Here is a 15,893-nt window from a genome sequence, read left to right on the forward strand (position 1 = left end):
GTTTCAGGGAACTTGCTGAGGTAAACCTGGAAGCCAGCCAGGAGGAGATGAAGCGGTGTTACGACCAGAATGCCACTCTGGTAGAGCTTCAGCCTGGACAGAAGGTATGGGTCTTGGCCTCAGTGGAGCCCTGTGCGCTCCAGGATAAGTGGACCGGTCCCTTTGAGGTTGTGGAGCGCAAGAGCCCTGTCACCTATTTGGTGATCTTGCGGTCTCCAAGGAACCCCTTGAGGGTCCTTCATGTCAACCGCCTCAAGCCCCACTTGGAGAGGTCCCAAGTGGGCATGCTCTTAGCGACAGATGCTGGGATGGAGGAGGAGATCGAGCCTCTTCCTGACCTCCTGTCAGCCAAGGAGCAAGATGGGTCAGTGGATGGTGTCATCCTCTCTTCCACCCTGACCCCTGAGCAACAGAACGATTGTCGCCAGTTACTGGGACAATTCTCTGACCTGTTTTCCCTGATTCCCGGTGTCACTGATTGGTGTGTCCATGATTTGGACACTGGGGATAGTACACCTGTGCGGCACAAGGCCTACAGGGTAACTGACAGGGTAAGGGCCTGCATCAAGGAGGAGGTCTCCAAGATGTTTGCCCTTGGGGTAATTGAGTCCTCAAGCAGACCTTGGGCCAGCCCAGTGGTCTTGGTCCCAAAGGCTGCAGCGCCAGGAGCCACACCCGAACTCTGGTTCTGTGTGGACTACAGAGGACTTAATTCGGTCACCAGGACTGACGCACATTCCCATCCCCAGAGCTGATGACCTCATAGATCGGCTAGGGGCTGCCAACTACCTCAGCACGTTTGATTTGACGTCTGGGTATTGGCAGAACGCCTTGACCGATGGGGCCAAAGAGAGGTCAGCAGTTTCCACCCCTGATGGACATTACCAGTTCCGGGTTATGCCCTTTGGGATGAAGAATGCCCCTGCCACCTGCCAGAGGTTGGTCAACCAGGTGTTGGTTGGGCTGGATTCGTTCAGTGCAGCCTACCTGGATGACATCGCAGTGTTCAGCTCCACGTGGGAGGAACACCTGCGCCACCTCTGGGAAGTGTTGATGGCGCTGCGGAGGGCAGGCCTCACGATCAAGGTGAGTAAGTGCCAGATCGGGCAGGGTTCAGTGGTGTACTTGGGGCACCAAGTTGGGAGTGGCCACGTGGCACCCCTTCAACCCAAGATAGAAACCATCCTGAATTGGGAGTCGCCCAAAACCCAGACAGAGGTGAGAGCCTTCCTAGGTCTCACCGGGTACTACAGGAGGTTTGTCAAGGGGTATGGCAACATTGTTGCCCCCTTGACAGCGCTGACTTCAAGGAAGCAGCCCAGGAAGGTGATTTGGACTGACATCTGTCAGAAGTCTTTTGAGGCCCTGAAAGCTGCTATGTGCACGGCGCCCGTGCTTTTGGCTCCCAACTTCTCCAAAGAGTTTATCGTTCAGACAGACGCTTCAGAGCATGGTGTGGGGGCTGTTCTTTCACAGATTAATGAAGAGGGCCTAGATCAACCTGTAGCCTTTATTAGCAGGAGGTTACTACCACGGGAACAGAGATGGAGTGCTATTGAGCGTGAGGCATTTGCTGTGGTCTGGGCGCTGAAGAAGCTAAGACCCTACCTGTTTGGGTCTCACTTCCGGGTTCAGACAGACCACAGGCCCCTCAGATGGTTGATGCATATAAGGGGTGAGAATCCAAAGCTGTTGAGGGGGTCCATTTCCCTACAGGGTATGGATTTCACGGTGGAACATCGCCCTGGTACAGATCACGCCAATGCTGACGGTCTGTCCAGATTTTTCCGCCTTAGTGATGAGGAACTCTCTGGGGTAGGGTAGTTCTCCCCCCTTTTCAGCTGGAGGGGACACGTGTTAGACCTGGCACCTTGGCGTGAGTCTCCCTTCCACTTTTTGTCACTGTGCCTCATGTGTTTTGCTGGTGTTGGCTGCTCAGAGCACTGTGCCACTGCCAACCAGTGCCACAGTGCAAGTGCTCCCTATTTAAAATGTATATGTTGGTTGGATTCCATGATTGGCTTATTTGGTTTACTGTCAGACCCCAGTAAAGTGCACCAGGAGTGCCCAGGGCTTGTAAATACAAATGCTGCTGGTGGGTTTGCAGCACTGGTTGTACCACCCACAGAAGCGGGATAGTAAAATGTGTCTAAGGTCTGCCATTGCAGAACCTGCGTGCAGTCTGGTACTGTCATGCTGACTGGGCAAGTGCACCCACTTCCCAGTCCCTAAACCTTCCCTTAACTTCATATTAGTCATCCCTATGGTAGGCCCAAGGGCAGGGTGCATTGTAAGCATAAGGTAGGACAAGCCCTGATGTGTGTGGCATGTCCTAATAGTGAACTACAGCCATTTTCGTTTTTCACTATTGTAAGGCTACCTGTTCTCCATAGGCCAGAATGGGCTGTTAGAATTGTTACATCCTATGATCCTAACAGACCCAGGGAACATGGTAGAAAATCGAGTTTAGTATGCCTGAACTCAGAATAATAAAATACATCTTTTAGTAAAGTTTATTTTAATATTCTGTGTTTGCAAATACCACTTTTAGAAAGTTGGTATTTGCTTGCCTAACCATTTCAGCCCGCCTCTGCTATGATGTGTATCTGCCTGTCTGGTTTGTGTGAGTGACAGGGCTGGGGAAACCCAGAGGGGCAGGGCTAGGTAGCCTGGTGGTGAATAGAGAGATTGACATCCAGATGGGTGGGAGGAGTGCACCTGGACTCTGAATAGGGCTGTGCTCTGCCACCACAATGCTGGCTCCACCTCCTGTGGAGCGGCTGATGTCTCTGCCCTGCACCCTGAATAGAGAGGCAGAGTCATGTCAACAAAGTGCTCAAGAACTGGTTTGGACTGGGCAAAGGCCCCTCTACCCCAGGGGAACAAAGGAATTAGGGGTATGAGTATTGGGACCCTTCTCCAAAGAAATTAGATCCTGCTTGACAAGAAGAACCTCTGCCTGAGGAGAAGGAACTGGGAAAGCTGTAAGGAGGAGTACTGTCCCTGACCTGGGGGATTGGCCTGCAGTGGTTGCCTTGCTGCTGAAAGGAGAGGAGAAAAGACTACAAAGACTATAATTCAACTTCTGCTTAAAAGATCTCCAAGGTCTCGCATCATTCCGGAAGTGTCTCGCAACGCCGAAGAAGCGTGTCGCCATCGCAGCCATCGTAGCTGACACATTGCACCGCATCAAGAGAAGAGTCTCGCATCGAGGAAGAAGCGTGTCGCCATCGCAGCCATCGTAGTTGTCGCATTGCACCGCATCAAGAAAAGCGCCTCGCATCTACGGAGAAGCGTGCCGCTGTCGGAGCTGCTGTCGTCGCATCGCGTAAAGGGGTGACGCCGCTGCAGCATCGCATCGAGCGGAAGCATCGCGCAAATGTCGGAGAAGAGTGCCGCTGCCAAGGCCGCTGTCGTCTCATCGCGTAAAGGGGTGACGCCGCTGTAGCTGACGCATCGAGTCGAGTCTTCTCGCAACATCGGAGAAGCGTAACGCATCTGGAAGATCTTCACGTCTTTATTTCTTTGCACCAAAAACTTCATCGCATCAGCATCGTTGCAACACTTTCGTTGCCCTGCGTGTCGCATCTAAGGTACATTGACTTAAAGTGTCGCATTTAAGAACTTAAGAGAACTAAGCAAACTTCTGCCATCTAAAGTAACAGTATTGTGTATTTTTGTCGTTTAATGGTCTTGTGGTAACTCTATATAAAGAATCCTTATTTTTAATATAAAACCTGTGTGCGGCCATTTGTAGTGTTGTCACTTGGTTACTGTATGTGTTCACAAATGCTTAACCTATAACGCTGTGAGATAAGCCTTGTGAGCAGGGGTTATTTTAGGAGTGTAACCTCTTACCCTGACTAGAGGAAAGGTTCCCTGCTTGTCACAAGTACCTACCTGTGCCAACCAGAGAACCCGGATTCTAACATTGGTGGTCAGTGGTGAGGATTCTGGACTTGCATTTGTGACTCATGTACAGTAATTGGTGAACACTACTTAGTGAGTGCAGACCTTAAACGCAACCAATACTTGTTGGTAGATTTCTTTTGGGACTGTCTATTTTTGAGCACTGCCAAGCTTAACCATGGTGGAGAAAGCAGCATCCATAGTCTCTGTGAATACTGAATTTGAGTGGGAAGAAGGGAAATTGGATAGCTACACTGCCAAGCAGCTGAAATTGTTCTGCAAGAAATGTAATGTTTCTACAACTGGATGTAAAAACAAGGCAGAGTTCTTTTAGGCGCTGAGGGCCTGGGTAGAAGCAAGGAATGCCACTGATGATGAGAATGCAGATGAGCAGCTGGCTGGGCCAGTGGGTCCAAGAGGAAGGAGAACCCCTTCCCTGAAGGTAGCAGTGTTTCTAGTAAAAGTTTATCTCCAGGGGAGTTGGCAGACAGGAAGGAAACCAAAGTTCATGAAATAGAGATGGCGAAACTAAATGGACAACTGGCAATGGAACATAAAAGGCTGGACATGGAAGAGAGAAAAAGCCAAATGGAGCATGAGATGAAAATGAGGGAGCTGGAGTTGAAAGCCCAGGGCTTTGGAAGCACTCCCTCTGGTGGCAGCACACCCCCAGTGCAGGTAGAGTCCAGAGTGTACATACCCAAAGATGTAGTGAAAGAATTTTTTTTAAATGATGACATAGGGCAGTGGTTCAAAGCCTACGAAGTAGCCATGTCTTCCCACCGGGTCCCTGAGAAGGATTGGGGAGCGGGGTTGTGGGGGCGGTTCTTGAGTGAAGGGCGGGACACACTGCTAGATTTGCCCTCAGAAGTGTATAACTCTTACCCCCATATGAAGGAAGCTTTAATGGCTAGGTATGGGTTAACCCCTGAAATGTATAGACAGAGGTTCAGGGGTTGCACTAAGATTCCCAATAGTACGTATGTGGAGTATGTGACTTTTTTTGCAGAGCACTGGATGGTTGGGTGAAGGGTAGCAAGGTTGATAATTTTCAAGGGCTTCTTGATTTAATGGCATGGGAGCACTTGTCTAGTAATTGTTTTCCTGAGCTACGCCAGCACCTGATTGATAGTAGGCTGACTAACCCTAGGAAGCTTGCTGAGGAGGCGGACCGCTGGGTCAGTACCAGGGTCCACAAGGGTCCCGTGGGAGACTCCGCCAAAGGTGGGCAGGGTCCCCAGCAGAAGAGCGGGGGGACAAGGGTAAACAGAGGGAGTTCCAGAGGAGGCCCCCAAAGTAATTCCCAAGGGAACCAAGGGAAAGGTTCTCAGCCTCCCCCACCCCAGAAACCGACTGGGGCCCGACAGGTACCCCTGTTCAAAGAGGGCCACCAACAGATGTGGTGATCTGGGTCATTTTTCCAATGATCCCAAGTGTCGCCAGTTTGGTAAACTAGCACCCCCTGGTGCAACCCCCCGGCAGACGGCTAGTGTAGCCCTGGGTGGAGAGATGGGTGTCCAAGGTGGGTGGGGTTCAGTAGAAATGTCCCTGGTCTCATTAGGAGACCGTGAAGTGGTCCCCAAAACCCAGCTGCCTGAGAACACTAAAAAATACAGGCAGTGGGTGACCATAAATGGCCATAGGGTTGAAGCTCTCAGAGACACAGTGGCCAGTGTGATGGCTGTCAAGCGCCACCTGGTGTCTCAGGAGCAGGTTGTCCCAGGAGCATTCAATCCGGTTGTTGCCGCCGACAACACCGAGAGTCACTGCCCGGTGGCTCATGTTCCCTTTGAGTGGGGGGGGTTTCTGGTACTCTTCAGGTAGCTGTGAGGGCCGCCATGCCTGTAGACTGTCTGTTAGGGAACGATCTGGAGAGCTCATCTTGGGCTAAGGTGGAGCGGAGTGCTCACCTGGAGATGTTGAGTATGCCATATTGGGCGTGTGTCACCACACGGTCCATGACACCGAGTAGAGGTGCTCAAGAGGACCTGGAGCCTGAGAGGGAGGCCCAGGAACTGGCCTTAGGGAGTAGAGGCAGGGGGCTCAGGAAACCGGCCCCTGAAGTTCCCACGGTCCAGGAGGAAGAAGACCTTGAGGGGGATGCCCTGGAACCTACAGGGGAACAGATAGCTGAACTGGGGGACCTGCCTGAGCTGACCCATTGGCAGCAAGAAGGAGGACCCTCCAGGGAGGAATTCTGCAGGGAGCAGAAAGAGAGCCCTTCTCTCGTGGGTATGCGGCAGCAGGCTGCAGACCAGGTCAACGGTGATCAGTCTGGAACACATTTCATTTACTGGGAGAACGACCTCCTGTATTCTGAGCCTAAGGTTGCCGAGCCTGGGTCAGCCCGTGTGCTGGTGGTACCCCAGTGCTTCAGAGCTTTCCTACTGGGGCTGGCTCACGATGTGCCATTAGCAGGACATTTGGGACAGGACAAGACCTTTGAAAGGCTTGTCCCCCACTTCTTTTGGCCCCTAATGGGCAGTAGTTCAGACACTCACTGCAGGACCTGTCAGACTTGCCAGGCAAGTGGGAAGAGTGGAAGGAAGCAGAAGGCTCCACTGCAGCCATTCCCTGTGGTCGGTACCCCATTCCAGCGAGTGGGGATTGACATTGTAGGGCCACTGGACCCCAGGACAGCGATGGGCAATAGGTTCATCCTGGCCCTGGTGGACCATGCCACCCGGTACCCGGAAGCCATCCCTCTGAGGACAGTGACGGCCCCCGTGGTAGGATGAGCGCTGATGGGAATTTTCTCCCGAGTGGGATTCCCTCTAGAGGTGGTGTCTGACCGAGGTACCAATTTCATATCTAAATATATGAAATCCCTTTGGCAAGAGTGTGGTGTAACCTACAAGTTCACCACACCTTACCACCCCCAAGGAAACAGGTTGGTTGAGAGATTCAACCGAACCCTAAAGGGCATGATAATGGGTCTTGAGGAACCCATGAGGCGTAAGTGAGACGTCCTCTTACCATGCCTTCTCTTTGCTTACAGAGAGGAGCCACAGAAGTCTCTAGGGTTCAGCCCCTTTGAGCTTCTGTACGGACACCCAGTGAGAGGACCTCTAAGTCTGGTCAAGGAAGGCTGGGAGCAATCTCCCAGGAAACCTCCCCAGAATGTATATAGCTACATGCTGGCCTTCAGGAACCAGACTAGGCGTTTCAGGGAACTTGCTGAGGTAAACCTGGAAGCCAGCCAGGAGGAGATGAAGCGGTGTTACGACCAGAATGCCACTCTGGTAGAGCTTCAGCCTGGACAGAAGGTATGGGTCTTGGCCCCAGTGGAGCCCTGTGCGCTCCAGGATAAGTGGACCGGTCCCTTTGAGGTTGTGGAGCGCAAGAGCCCTGTCACCTATTTAGTGATCGTGCGGTCTCCAAGGAACCCCTTGAGGGTCCTTCATGTCAACCGCCTCAAGCCCCACTTGGAGAGGTCCCAAGTGGGCATGCTCTTAGCGACAGATGCTGGGATGGAGGAGGAGACCGAGCCTCTTCCTGACCTCCTGTCAGCCAAGGAGCAAGATGGGTCAGTGGATGGTGTCATCCTCTCTTCCACCCTGACACCTGAGCAACAGAACGATTGTCGCCAGTTACTGGGACAATTCTCTGACCTGTTTTCCCTGATTCCCGGTGTCACTGATTGGTGTGTCCATGATGTGGACACTGGGGATAGTACACCTGCGCGGCACAAGGCCTACAGGGTAACTGACAGGGTAAGGGCCTGCATCAAGGAGGAGGTCTCCAAGATGTTTGCCCTTGGGGTAATTGAGTCTTCAAGCAGACCTTGGGCCAGCCCAGTGGTCTTGGTCCCAAAGGCTGCAGCGCCAGGAGCCACACCTGAACTCCGGTTCTGTGTGGACTACAGAGGACTCAATTCGGTCACCAGGACTGACGCACATTCCCATCCCCAGAGCTGATGAGCTCATAGATCGGCTAGGGGCTGCCAACTACCTCAGCACGTTTGATTTGACGTCTGGGTATTGGCAGATCGCCTTGACCGATGGGGCTAAAGAGAGGTCAGCAGTCTCCACCCCTGATGGGCATTACCAGTTCCGGGTTATGCCCTTTGGGATGAAGAATGCCCCTGCCACCTGCCAGAGGTTGGTCAACCAGGTGTTGGTTGGGCTGGATTCGTTCAGTGCAGCCTACCTGGATGACATCGCAGTGTTCAGCTCCACGTGGGAGGAACACCTGCGCCACCTCTGGGAAGTGTTAATGGCGCTGCGGAGGGCAGGCCTCACGATCAAGGTGAGTAAGTGCCAGATCGGGCAGGGTTCAGTGGTATACTTGGGGCACCAAGTTGGAAGTGGCCACGTGGCACCCCTTCAACCCAAGATAGAAACCATCCTGAATTGGGAGTCGCCCAAAACCCAGACAGAGGTGAGAGCCTTCCTAGGTCTCACCGGGTACTACAGGAGGTTTGTCAAGGGGTATGGCAACATTGTTGCCCCCTTGACAGCGCTGACTTCAAGGAAGCAGCCCAGGAAGGTGATTTGGACTGACACCTGTCAGAAGTCTTTTGAGGCCCTGAAAGCTGCTATGTGCACGGCGCCCGTGCTTTTGGCTCCCAACTTCTCCAAAGAGGTTATCGTTCAGACAGATGCTTCAGAGCACGGTGTGGGGGCTGTTCTTTCACAGATTAATGAAGAGGGCCTAGATCAACCTGTAGCCTTTATTAGCAGGAGGTTACTACCACGGGAACAGAGATGGAGTGCTATTGAGCGTGAGGCATTTGCTGTGGTCTGGGCGCTGAAGAAGCTAAGACCCTACCTGTTTGGGTCTCACTTCCGGGTTCAGACAGACCACAGGCCACTCAGATGGTTGATGCATATGAGGGGTGAGAATCCAAAGCTGTTGAGGGGGTCCATTTCCCTACAGGGTATGGATTTCACGGTAGAACATCGCTCTGGTACAGATCACGCCAATGCTGACGGTCTGTCCAGATTTTTCCGCCTTAGTAATGAGGAACTCTCTGGGGTAGGGTAGTTCTCCCCACTATTCAGCTGGAGGGGACACGTGTTAGACCTGGCACCTTGACGTGAGTCTCCCTTCCACTTTTTGTCGCTGTGCCTCATGTGTTTTGCTGGTGTTGGCTGCTCAGAGCACTGTGCCACTGCCAACCAGTGCCACAGTGCAAGTGCTCCCTATTTAAAATGTATATGTTGGTTGGATTCCATGATTGGCTTATTTGGTTTACTGTCAGACCCCAGTAAAGTGCACCAGGAGTGCCCAGGGCTTGTAAATACAAATGCTGCTGGTGGGTTTGCAGCACTGGTTGTACCACCCACAGAAGCGGCCTAGTAAAATGTGTCTAAGGTCTGCCATTGCAGAACCTGCGTGCAGTCTGGTACTGTCATGCTGACTGGGCAAGTGCACCCACTTCCCAGTCCCTAAACCTTCCCTTAACTTCATATTAGTCACCCCTATGGTAGGCTCAAGGGCAGGGTGCATTGTAAGCATAAGGTAGGACAAGCCCTGATGTGTGTGGCATGTCCTAATAGTGAACTACAGCCATTTTCGTTTTTCACTATTGTAAGGCTACCTGTTCTCCATAGGCCAGAATGGGCTGTTAGAATTGTTACATCCTATGACCCTAACAGACCCAGGGAACATGGTAGAAAATCGAGTTTAGTATGCCTGAACTCAGAATAATAAAATACATATTTTAGTAAAGTTTATTTTAATATTCTGTGTTTGCAAATACCACTTTTAGAAAGTTGGTATTTGCTTGCCTAACCCTTTCAGCCCGCCTCTGCTATGATGTGTATCTGCCTGTCTGGTTTGTGTGAGTGACAGGGCTGGGGAAACCCAGAGGGGCAGGGCTAGGTAGCCTGGTGGTGAATAGAGAGATTGACATCCAGATGGGTGGGAGGAGTGCACCTGGACTCTGAATAGGGCTGTGCTCTGCCACCACAATGCTGGCTCCACCTCCTGTGGAGCGGCTGATGTCTCTGCCCTGCACCCTGAATAGAGAGGCAGAGTCATGTCAACAAAGTGCTAAAGAACTGGTTTGGACTGGGCAAATGCCCCTCTACCCCAGAGGAACAAAGGAATTAGGGGCATAAGTATTGGGACCCTGCTCCCAAGAAATTAGATCCTGCTTGACAAGAAGAACCTCTGCCTGAGGAGAAGGAACTGGGAAAGCTGTAAGGAGGAGTACTGTCCCTGACCTGGGGGATTGGCCTGCAGTGGTTGCCTTGCTGCTGAAAGGAGAGGAGAAAAGACTACAAAGACTTTAATTCAACTTGTGCTTAAAAGATCTCCAAGGGCTTGTGCTGAGCTTGCCCCCTGAACGAAGTCCCAGGACCAGTGGACTTCACCCCCAGCTCCCCAGAGACTTTTGGAAGTGCCTGCTGCTGTTGTTGGGCCTTCTGAGGGACTGCGCGTCGCAAGGAGCTGGAAGCGCGACTCAGGAAGGAGAAGCGTGCCACCGTTGGAGCTGTTGTCGGAGCATCGCGCAAAGGGTGTCGCCGCTGCAACATCGCATCGAGCGGAAGCGTCTTGCTTCATTCCAGAAGTGTCTCGCAACGCCGAAGAAGCGTGTCGCCATTGCAGCCATCATGGCTGACGCATTGCACCGCATCAAGAGAAGAGTCTCGCATAGAGGAAGAAGCGTGTCGCCATCGCAGCCATCGTAGCCATCGTAGTTGTCACATTGCACCGCATCAAGAAAAGCGCCTCGCATCCACGGAGAAGCGTGCCGTCGTCGGAGCTGCTGTCGTCGCATCGCGTAAAGGGGTGATGCCGCTGCAGCATCGCATCGAGCGGAAGCGTCTCGCAAACGTCGGAGAAGAGTGCTGCTGCCAAGGCCACTGTCGTCGCATCGCGTAAAGGGGTGACGCCGCTGTAGCTGACGCATCGAGTCGCGTCTTCTCGCAACATCAGAGAAGCGTAACGCATCTGGAAGATCTTCACGTCTTTATTTCTTTGCACCAAAAACTTCATCGTATCAGCATCCTTGCAACACTTTTGTTGCCCTGCGTGTCGCATCTAAGGTACATTGACTTAAAGTGTCGCATTTAAGAACTTAAGAGAACTAAGCAAACTTCTACCATCTAAAGTAACAGTATTGTGTATTTTTGTCGTTTAATGGTCTTGTGGTAACTCAATATAAAGAATCCTTCTTTTTAATATAAAACCTGTGTGGTGTCCATTTGTAGTGTTGTCACTTGGTTACTGTATGTGTTCACAAATGCTTAACCTATAACGCTCTGAGATAAGCCTTGTCTGCTCGCGCCAAGCTACCTAGAGGGTGAGCAGGGGTTATTTTAGGAGTGTTCCCTGCTTGTCACAAGTACCTACCTGTGCCAACCAGAGAACCCGGATTCTAACAATTGTCTATTGTTGTATCAATTTTTTTCATGAAAAGTAAGCAAAACTGAAAAATTTGAATTCCCGTCAGTGACCACTGTTTGCTGCACTTTGCATGACACTCATTTTTCAAGATGAATCTCCAAAACAAACACATAATATATAAATACATATTGGTTAACATGTATGATATGGTAAAATTGTAAATTGATACTTGTTTAGCGCACTACTCACCCGCACGGGTCTCAAGGCGCTTGTACGAATACCGCTGTGGAACCCATCCTGGATTTCCCTGTGAGGCATCCACTCCCTGGCACCCTTAGCATTGTGGGTGCCGTTGTGGAGATTAAGCAAGCTATTGCCCAGAGTTGCAGAGTGGGACTCCATGATTGGAATAGGCACCGAGGAGAGAATTATCAGGTCCGTGGAATTTTTGAGCCCAAGACCTGCAGAGGCAGGGAATTGAACCCTGGTACCGGGCCAGACCTCTGCATCAGGGTCTGCCGCTCTAACCATTGAGCCACACTTCTCCATCTTGGGGTTCAGGTCACATTCACGAATAACTCAGCCTTCAGCCTTCAGCCTTGTGCTATATGTCACCACAATCCCTCGATGGCAATACCTGACTATATTACACATCTATCCATAAAGTCTTGCCCATTAATGCACGGGTCAAATTGCATGGTTTCCCATTTTAACTCCCATAGGATTCTTAGCGCTCAGCTACAAAAATGTAGGTCAGAGTAACACTAAAGTTGGCTTGAATCTAGAACTTTAAACAGATAGAGTAGTGCCTTGGCTTCATTTGGTGCAAATCTGTTCAGTACTTTTAAAGAAATTAGCATTAGGAAAAATGTGTTGTGTGGGCTTCAAAAAGTTGATGATTACAGATAGCTGGACCATTAGATCACAAACCACAAGCATTTTGCTTCAGTCAACCATTTCAGGTGCACAGGCCCAAACCTGTGTCAACAGACCCGAAGTATCTCGGTAGCTGTATTTAATGAACACATGGGCCTTGATTATGATGGCGGTCGTAAACGTCCGACCGCCATTCTGTGGGGAATGGGACTGCCCGACTAGCTGTCGGCGGTCCGCCATAGAGAGTACGATGTGACCGCTATCAAGGCGGTCGCAATGTGCATGTTTTGTATTGTGGTGTGTGTTGTGGGCTGCAGCACATGCCGCAGTCCAAAATGAACACAATTTGCATATCCCAGCACCATGTGGTAGGCACCATGCGGTGCCTGCCACATGGTGCAGGGATATGTAGGGGGAGCACCATAGGTGCACCCCAGGCCAATATCAGAGGGCCAGGGGGGCCTTTTCAATGGCAGGTTAACCACCATAAAACGGCCGGCACAAAGGGAAATTGTAATACCTACGGCGGTGCTTGAGCAGGCACCTCCACTGTTGTAATGATTCAAGTTCCTCTGACGCCCGTCAGATGCATGGCAGTCAGTCTCTCCGACCGGCAACCATCCGTCCGTTGTAATGCAGCAGGTGGACCTCCACGGTCCGATGTCGGTAGGACCGCCACTGACGGCCTGATGGTGGTGGTCCCACCCCCATCATAATCAGTCCCTTGGTTCGGTCCATTTATCTTCTGACCCGCAGGACGATGCAAAACCTATAATGAGATTTAACAAGCCACGCAAGGCCATCTTGCCTGGCCCTGCGTGGCATGGTAAATCTGCAGTTATGCAAGGCAGCGCAAGCCGCCGACTTGAGTTCCTCTGTTACAGGGAGGCTTTCCATAAGTGGAGCTTGGGTATTCCCACGTATCCACCCATGGAGTCTGAAGCATTCCCAGAATGACCAATAATGTCAGACCTGGGAATGCATCAGAGTGCTACACCTTCCCATGGGAGGCATAATGAGGAGGAATATCTTTATTTCCCCTAGTTTTTTCCTCTTTCTAAATGTGCTGCATTCCGCAGCAAACGTAGAAAGAGGAAAAATCTCAGAGGATTGTATTTGCGCATGAAGGTATCCCTTCCTGCACAGAAGCAATCCTGCCTGAAATGCACGCACCCTTGCACCATGGTCCTACATTGGCGCTAGGCAGCAGTTTGTGAGCCAGCGCAGACAGGGAGCAGGAATGTGACGTAAATTGATAGATATGACGCATTCCTGCCCTCTCCCTTTCATGCAACACAGTGAAGCACAGCAAGGTGTCTTGCTGCGTTGTGTGAAATAATGATAAATATAGACCTAAATGTATTCTTTGTATTAATATATAATTTAGCAGGAATGTTCTTCCCACAGATGTATGCATGCATGTAGGATTTGATCAACTTTCATGCTTTGCGTTTTATTATCCACAAAATGTGAAATACAGTCCACTAAAGTAAAGGTGTTGGCTTATGAACAAAGCTTTCAAAGGATTACTGTCCAGCTTTCAATGGTAAGATACATGTAATACTGTAAGAAGAGAAACACTTTTTTAATTAAAGCGTATATGTAGGTTACCACAATTCTCCTCTCGTTTAGTTATAGTAGTATTAACCATTCCCACTTTACGTTCCGGTCATAAAATGTTAAAAGTAATGTTTGTCTACGTTCTTCAATGCTTTGTGTTTGAGGTAGCCAAATAAGTTTTCAAAAGTTTTCAAACTCTTGGTTTTAACGTCTCTATTCGAAGCATTACGGTGGCTTAATCAGGATAATAGTTGATCTGCACTGCAGTTACAAATCCAAATCTACGGTTTACTTAAAAGTAGGTGAGCCAGATTCCACATTTTGTTTTTGCACTAGGGTAAGATCTAACAAATTATATTGCACAGTTTTTGTTTTTTGAGTGATCTGGAGCGGAGGAAAAAGAATTGAAAGCAGTGAATTGTACATGGGCATTTGTGAAACAGCAAAAATTGATCTAAACAAATTGAGAGAAAAGTGAAAAATGAGTACGATACCCCTTAGCTTATAAATTCTTTTACATGTGGAATTGTCTGTGCTCAAAAGCAAAAACAATTCCAGGAATTATCTATCCTCTGTAAGAAAAATTATCACACTAACTTCATACTATTTATTTGATGTTGTTAAATAGAAACTGAGCAAATTGATGATGGCCCTAAAACAGAGCTTTATCCTTCTCGTTTTAAACGTTTTGAAATGTGTAAGTGCTGTCTTTCATATTATGCACACACAATATAAATATTTTTAAAAATCAGTCTACTCCTCCTAGAATATTTAGGGAAAATGCAATGTTCCCCAAACTATTCCGCGGGAGGTGGGGGGTGTTTAATGCTCTAATTCCGCTTCTGCAATATTTTGGGAAATGTTAAAATTTTTTAGAACGGGTTAAAAAGTAGGAACTCTGAATCGTGGAAGGTGTAGCCCTGAGGGTGCAACTCCAGGTAAACCGCTAGGAATACTATTTTTCGCAAATCCTCTATACCCCAGATACTATTATTATTTTTTTTAAATCAATGTGAAGTTCATTTGATCTGCCCCAACGTTCATTTCTACTATCTATTCAACCAAGACGCAAATATGAACTCAGGTGCAGACTCGTGTGTCTAACAAAATATGGGGGCAGATTTACAAGAACTGACGCATCTTTGCATATTAGCAGAGATGCGTCAGTTAATTTGCGTCACGCAAAAAAATCTTTGCGCCACCATGGATGCGTCACATTTACAATGCTGCGCACCGTGGCGCAAGGATTGACAGATGAGTGACGCATCTGGTGGCGTAAAAGCAATGCATTGCTGTAGACGTGTCAAAAGCACGACGCAACTCCAGCAATAATCAGGAATGCCTATTTCTATTATGCTGCATCACTCCTTTCAAGACGCAGTGGTGTCGTAGAAGTGACGCAGGGAAATCTTGTAGATTTCACTGTGTCACTTTTACGAGGCTTTCTTGCGTCAAAACACCCACCCTGCATACATTTTACCTGCCGTAGGTATGTCAGGGCTTTACAACGTGACACATCTCCCTAGATGCATCACATTGTAAATGTGTCACAACGTGGCGCATTGCTTACGACGCTGCTGCGTCACAAAAGTGGCACACCGGTGTCGTAAAAGTGTCACAATAGGCTTATAAATCTGCCCCTGGTTTTAAAGTAGTATATACCCAGACTTGACGATTAGTCAAACTCAGTTCAAGTATGTCGAATTAAACTTGATCAAAATCTAGATTCCCTTTTTGATTATGTTAATAACGATAGGTGAGGAGAATTTACAAAAGCACAAGGCTCAACACACAAAACATAACATAGACGTGACTTTACCTTCCAGAAGCGCGGCTTTCTGCCGTGAGGAACACGCACATCAGCGCGAGGACAGCGTGCAGCGTGGCCATTGCTGCTGTGAAGAGGCTGGAGCTCGAGCGCCGAGGCTCGAGCCAAGGGTATTTATTCAGGCTGCTGTCATTCATTACAAGAAACACGAACAAAATCCAGTCAGTCCGAGGAGGCTGTGTCGTAACCGCCCAGCTAGCTTTACGGTAAGTAATTCAATTGGGCAATGCACAGAGATTACTGCAAGAAAAGGCCAGAACAAATTAAATTAGGTCTCCATTGCAGTTAAGCAACGGAGTGGAAGTTGTTTATGGCAGTGTTGGCTCATCGTGTGATCAGAGGTCGCCAGAAGAAACTCTGCCAATCCTGAGCTTTCGTTTTGTTAGTTATTCCTGTCGGTTGTGTTGGTCTAATTAGTTCAATT

The 15,893-nt window shown here is 49.6% G+C and overlaps 1 protein-coding gene across 1 annotated transcript in view; it reads right to left on the bottom strand.

Moving 5' to 3' along the window:
• LOC146864113 (complement component C9-like) overlaps window positions 1-15,556 on the bottom strand; it is a 296,668-nt gene extending 281,112 nt beyond the window's left edge. The window contains exon 1 of the mRNA XM_085631143.1: window positions 15,461-15,556. Within this exon, the coding sequence (XP_085487269.1) occupies window positions 15,461-15,531 (71 nt within the window). The 5' untranslated portion in view covers window positions 15,532-15,556. The remainder of the gene's footprint in view (window positions 1-15,460) is intronic.
• Window positions 15,557-15,893: the final 337 nt, after the last annotated feature.

This window comes from Triturus cristatus, chromosome 2_1, assembly GCF_964204655.1.
Source record: "Triturus cristatus chromosome 2_1, aTriCri1.1, whole genome shotgun sequence".
Taxonomy (NCBI): Eukaryota; Metazoa; Chordata; class Amphibia; order Caudata; family Salamandridae; genus Triturus; species Triturus cristatus.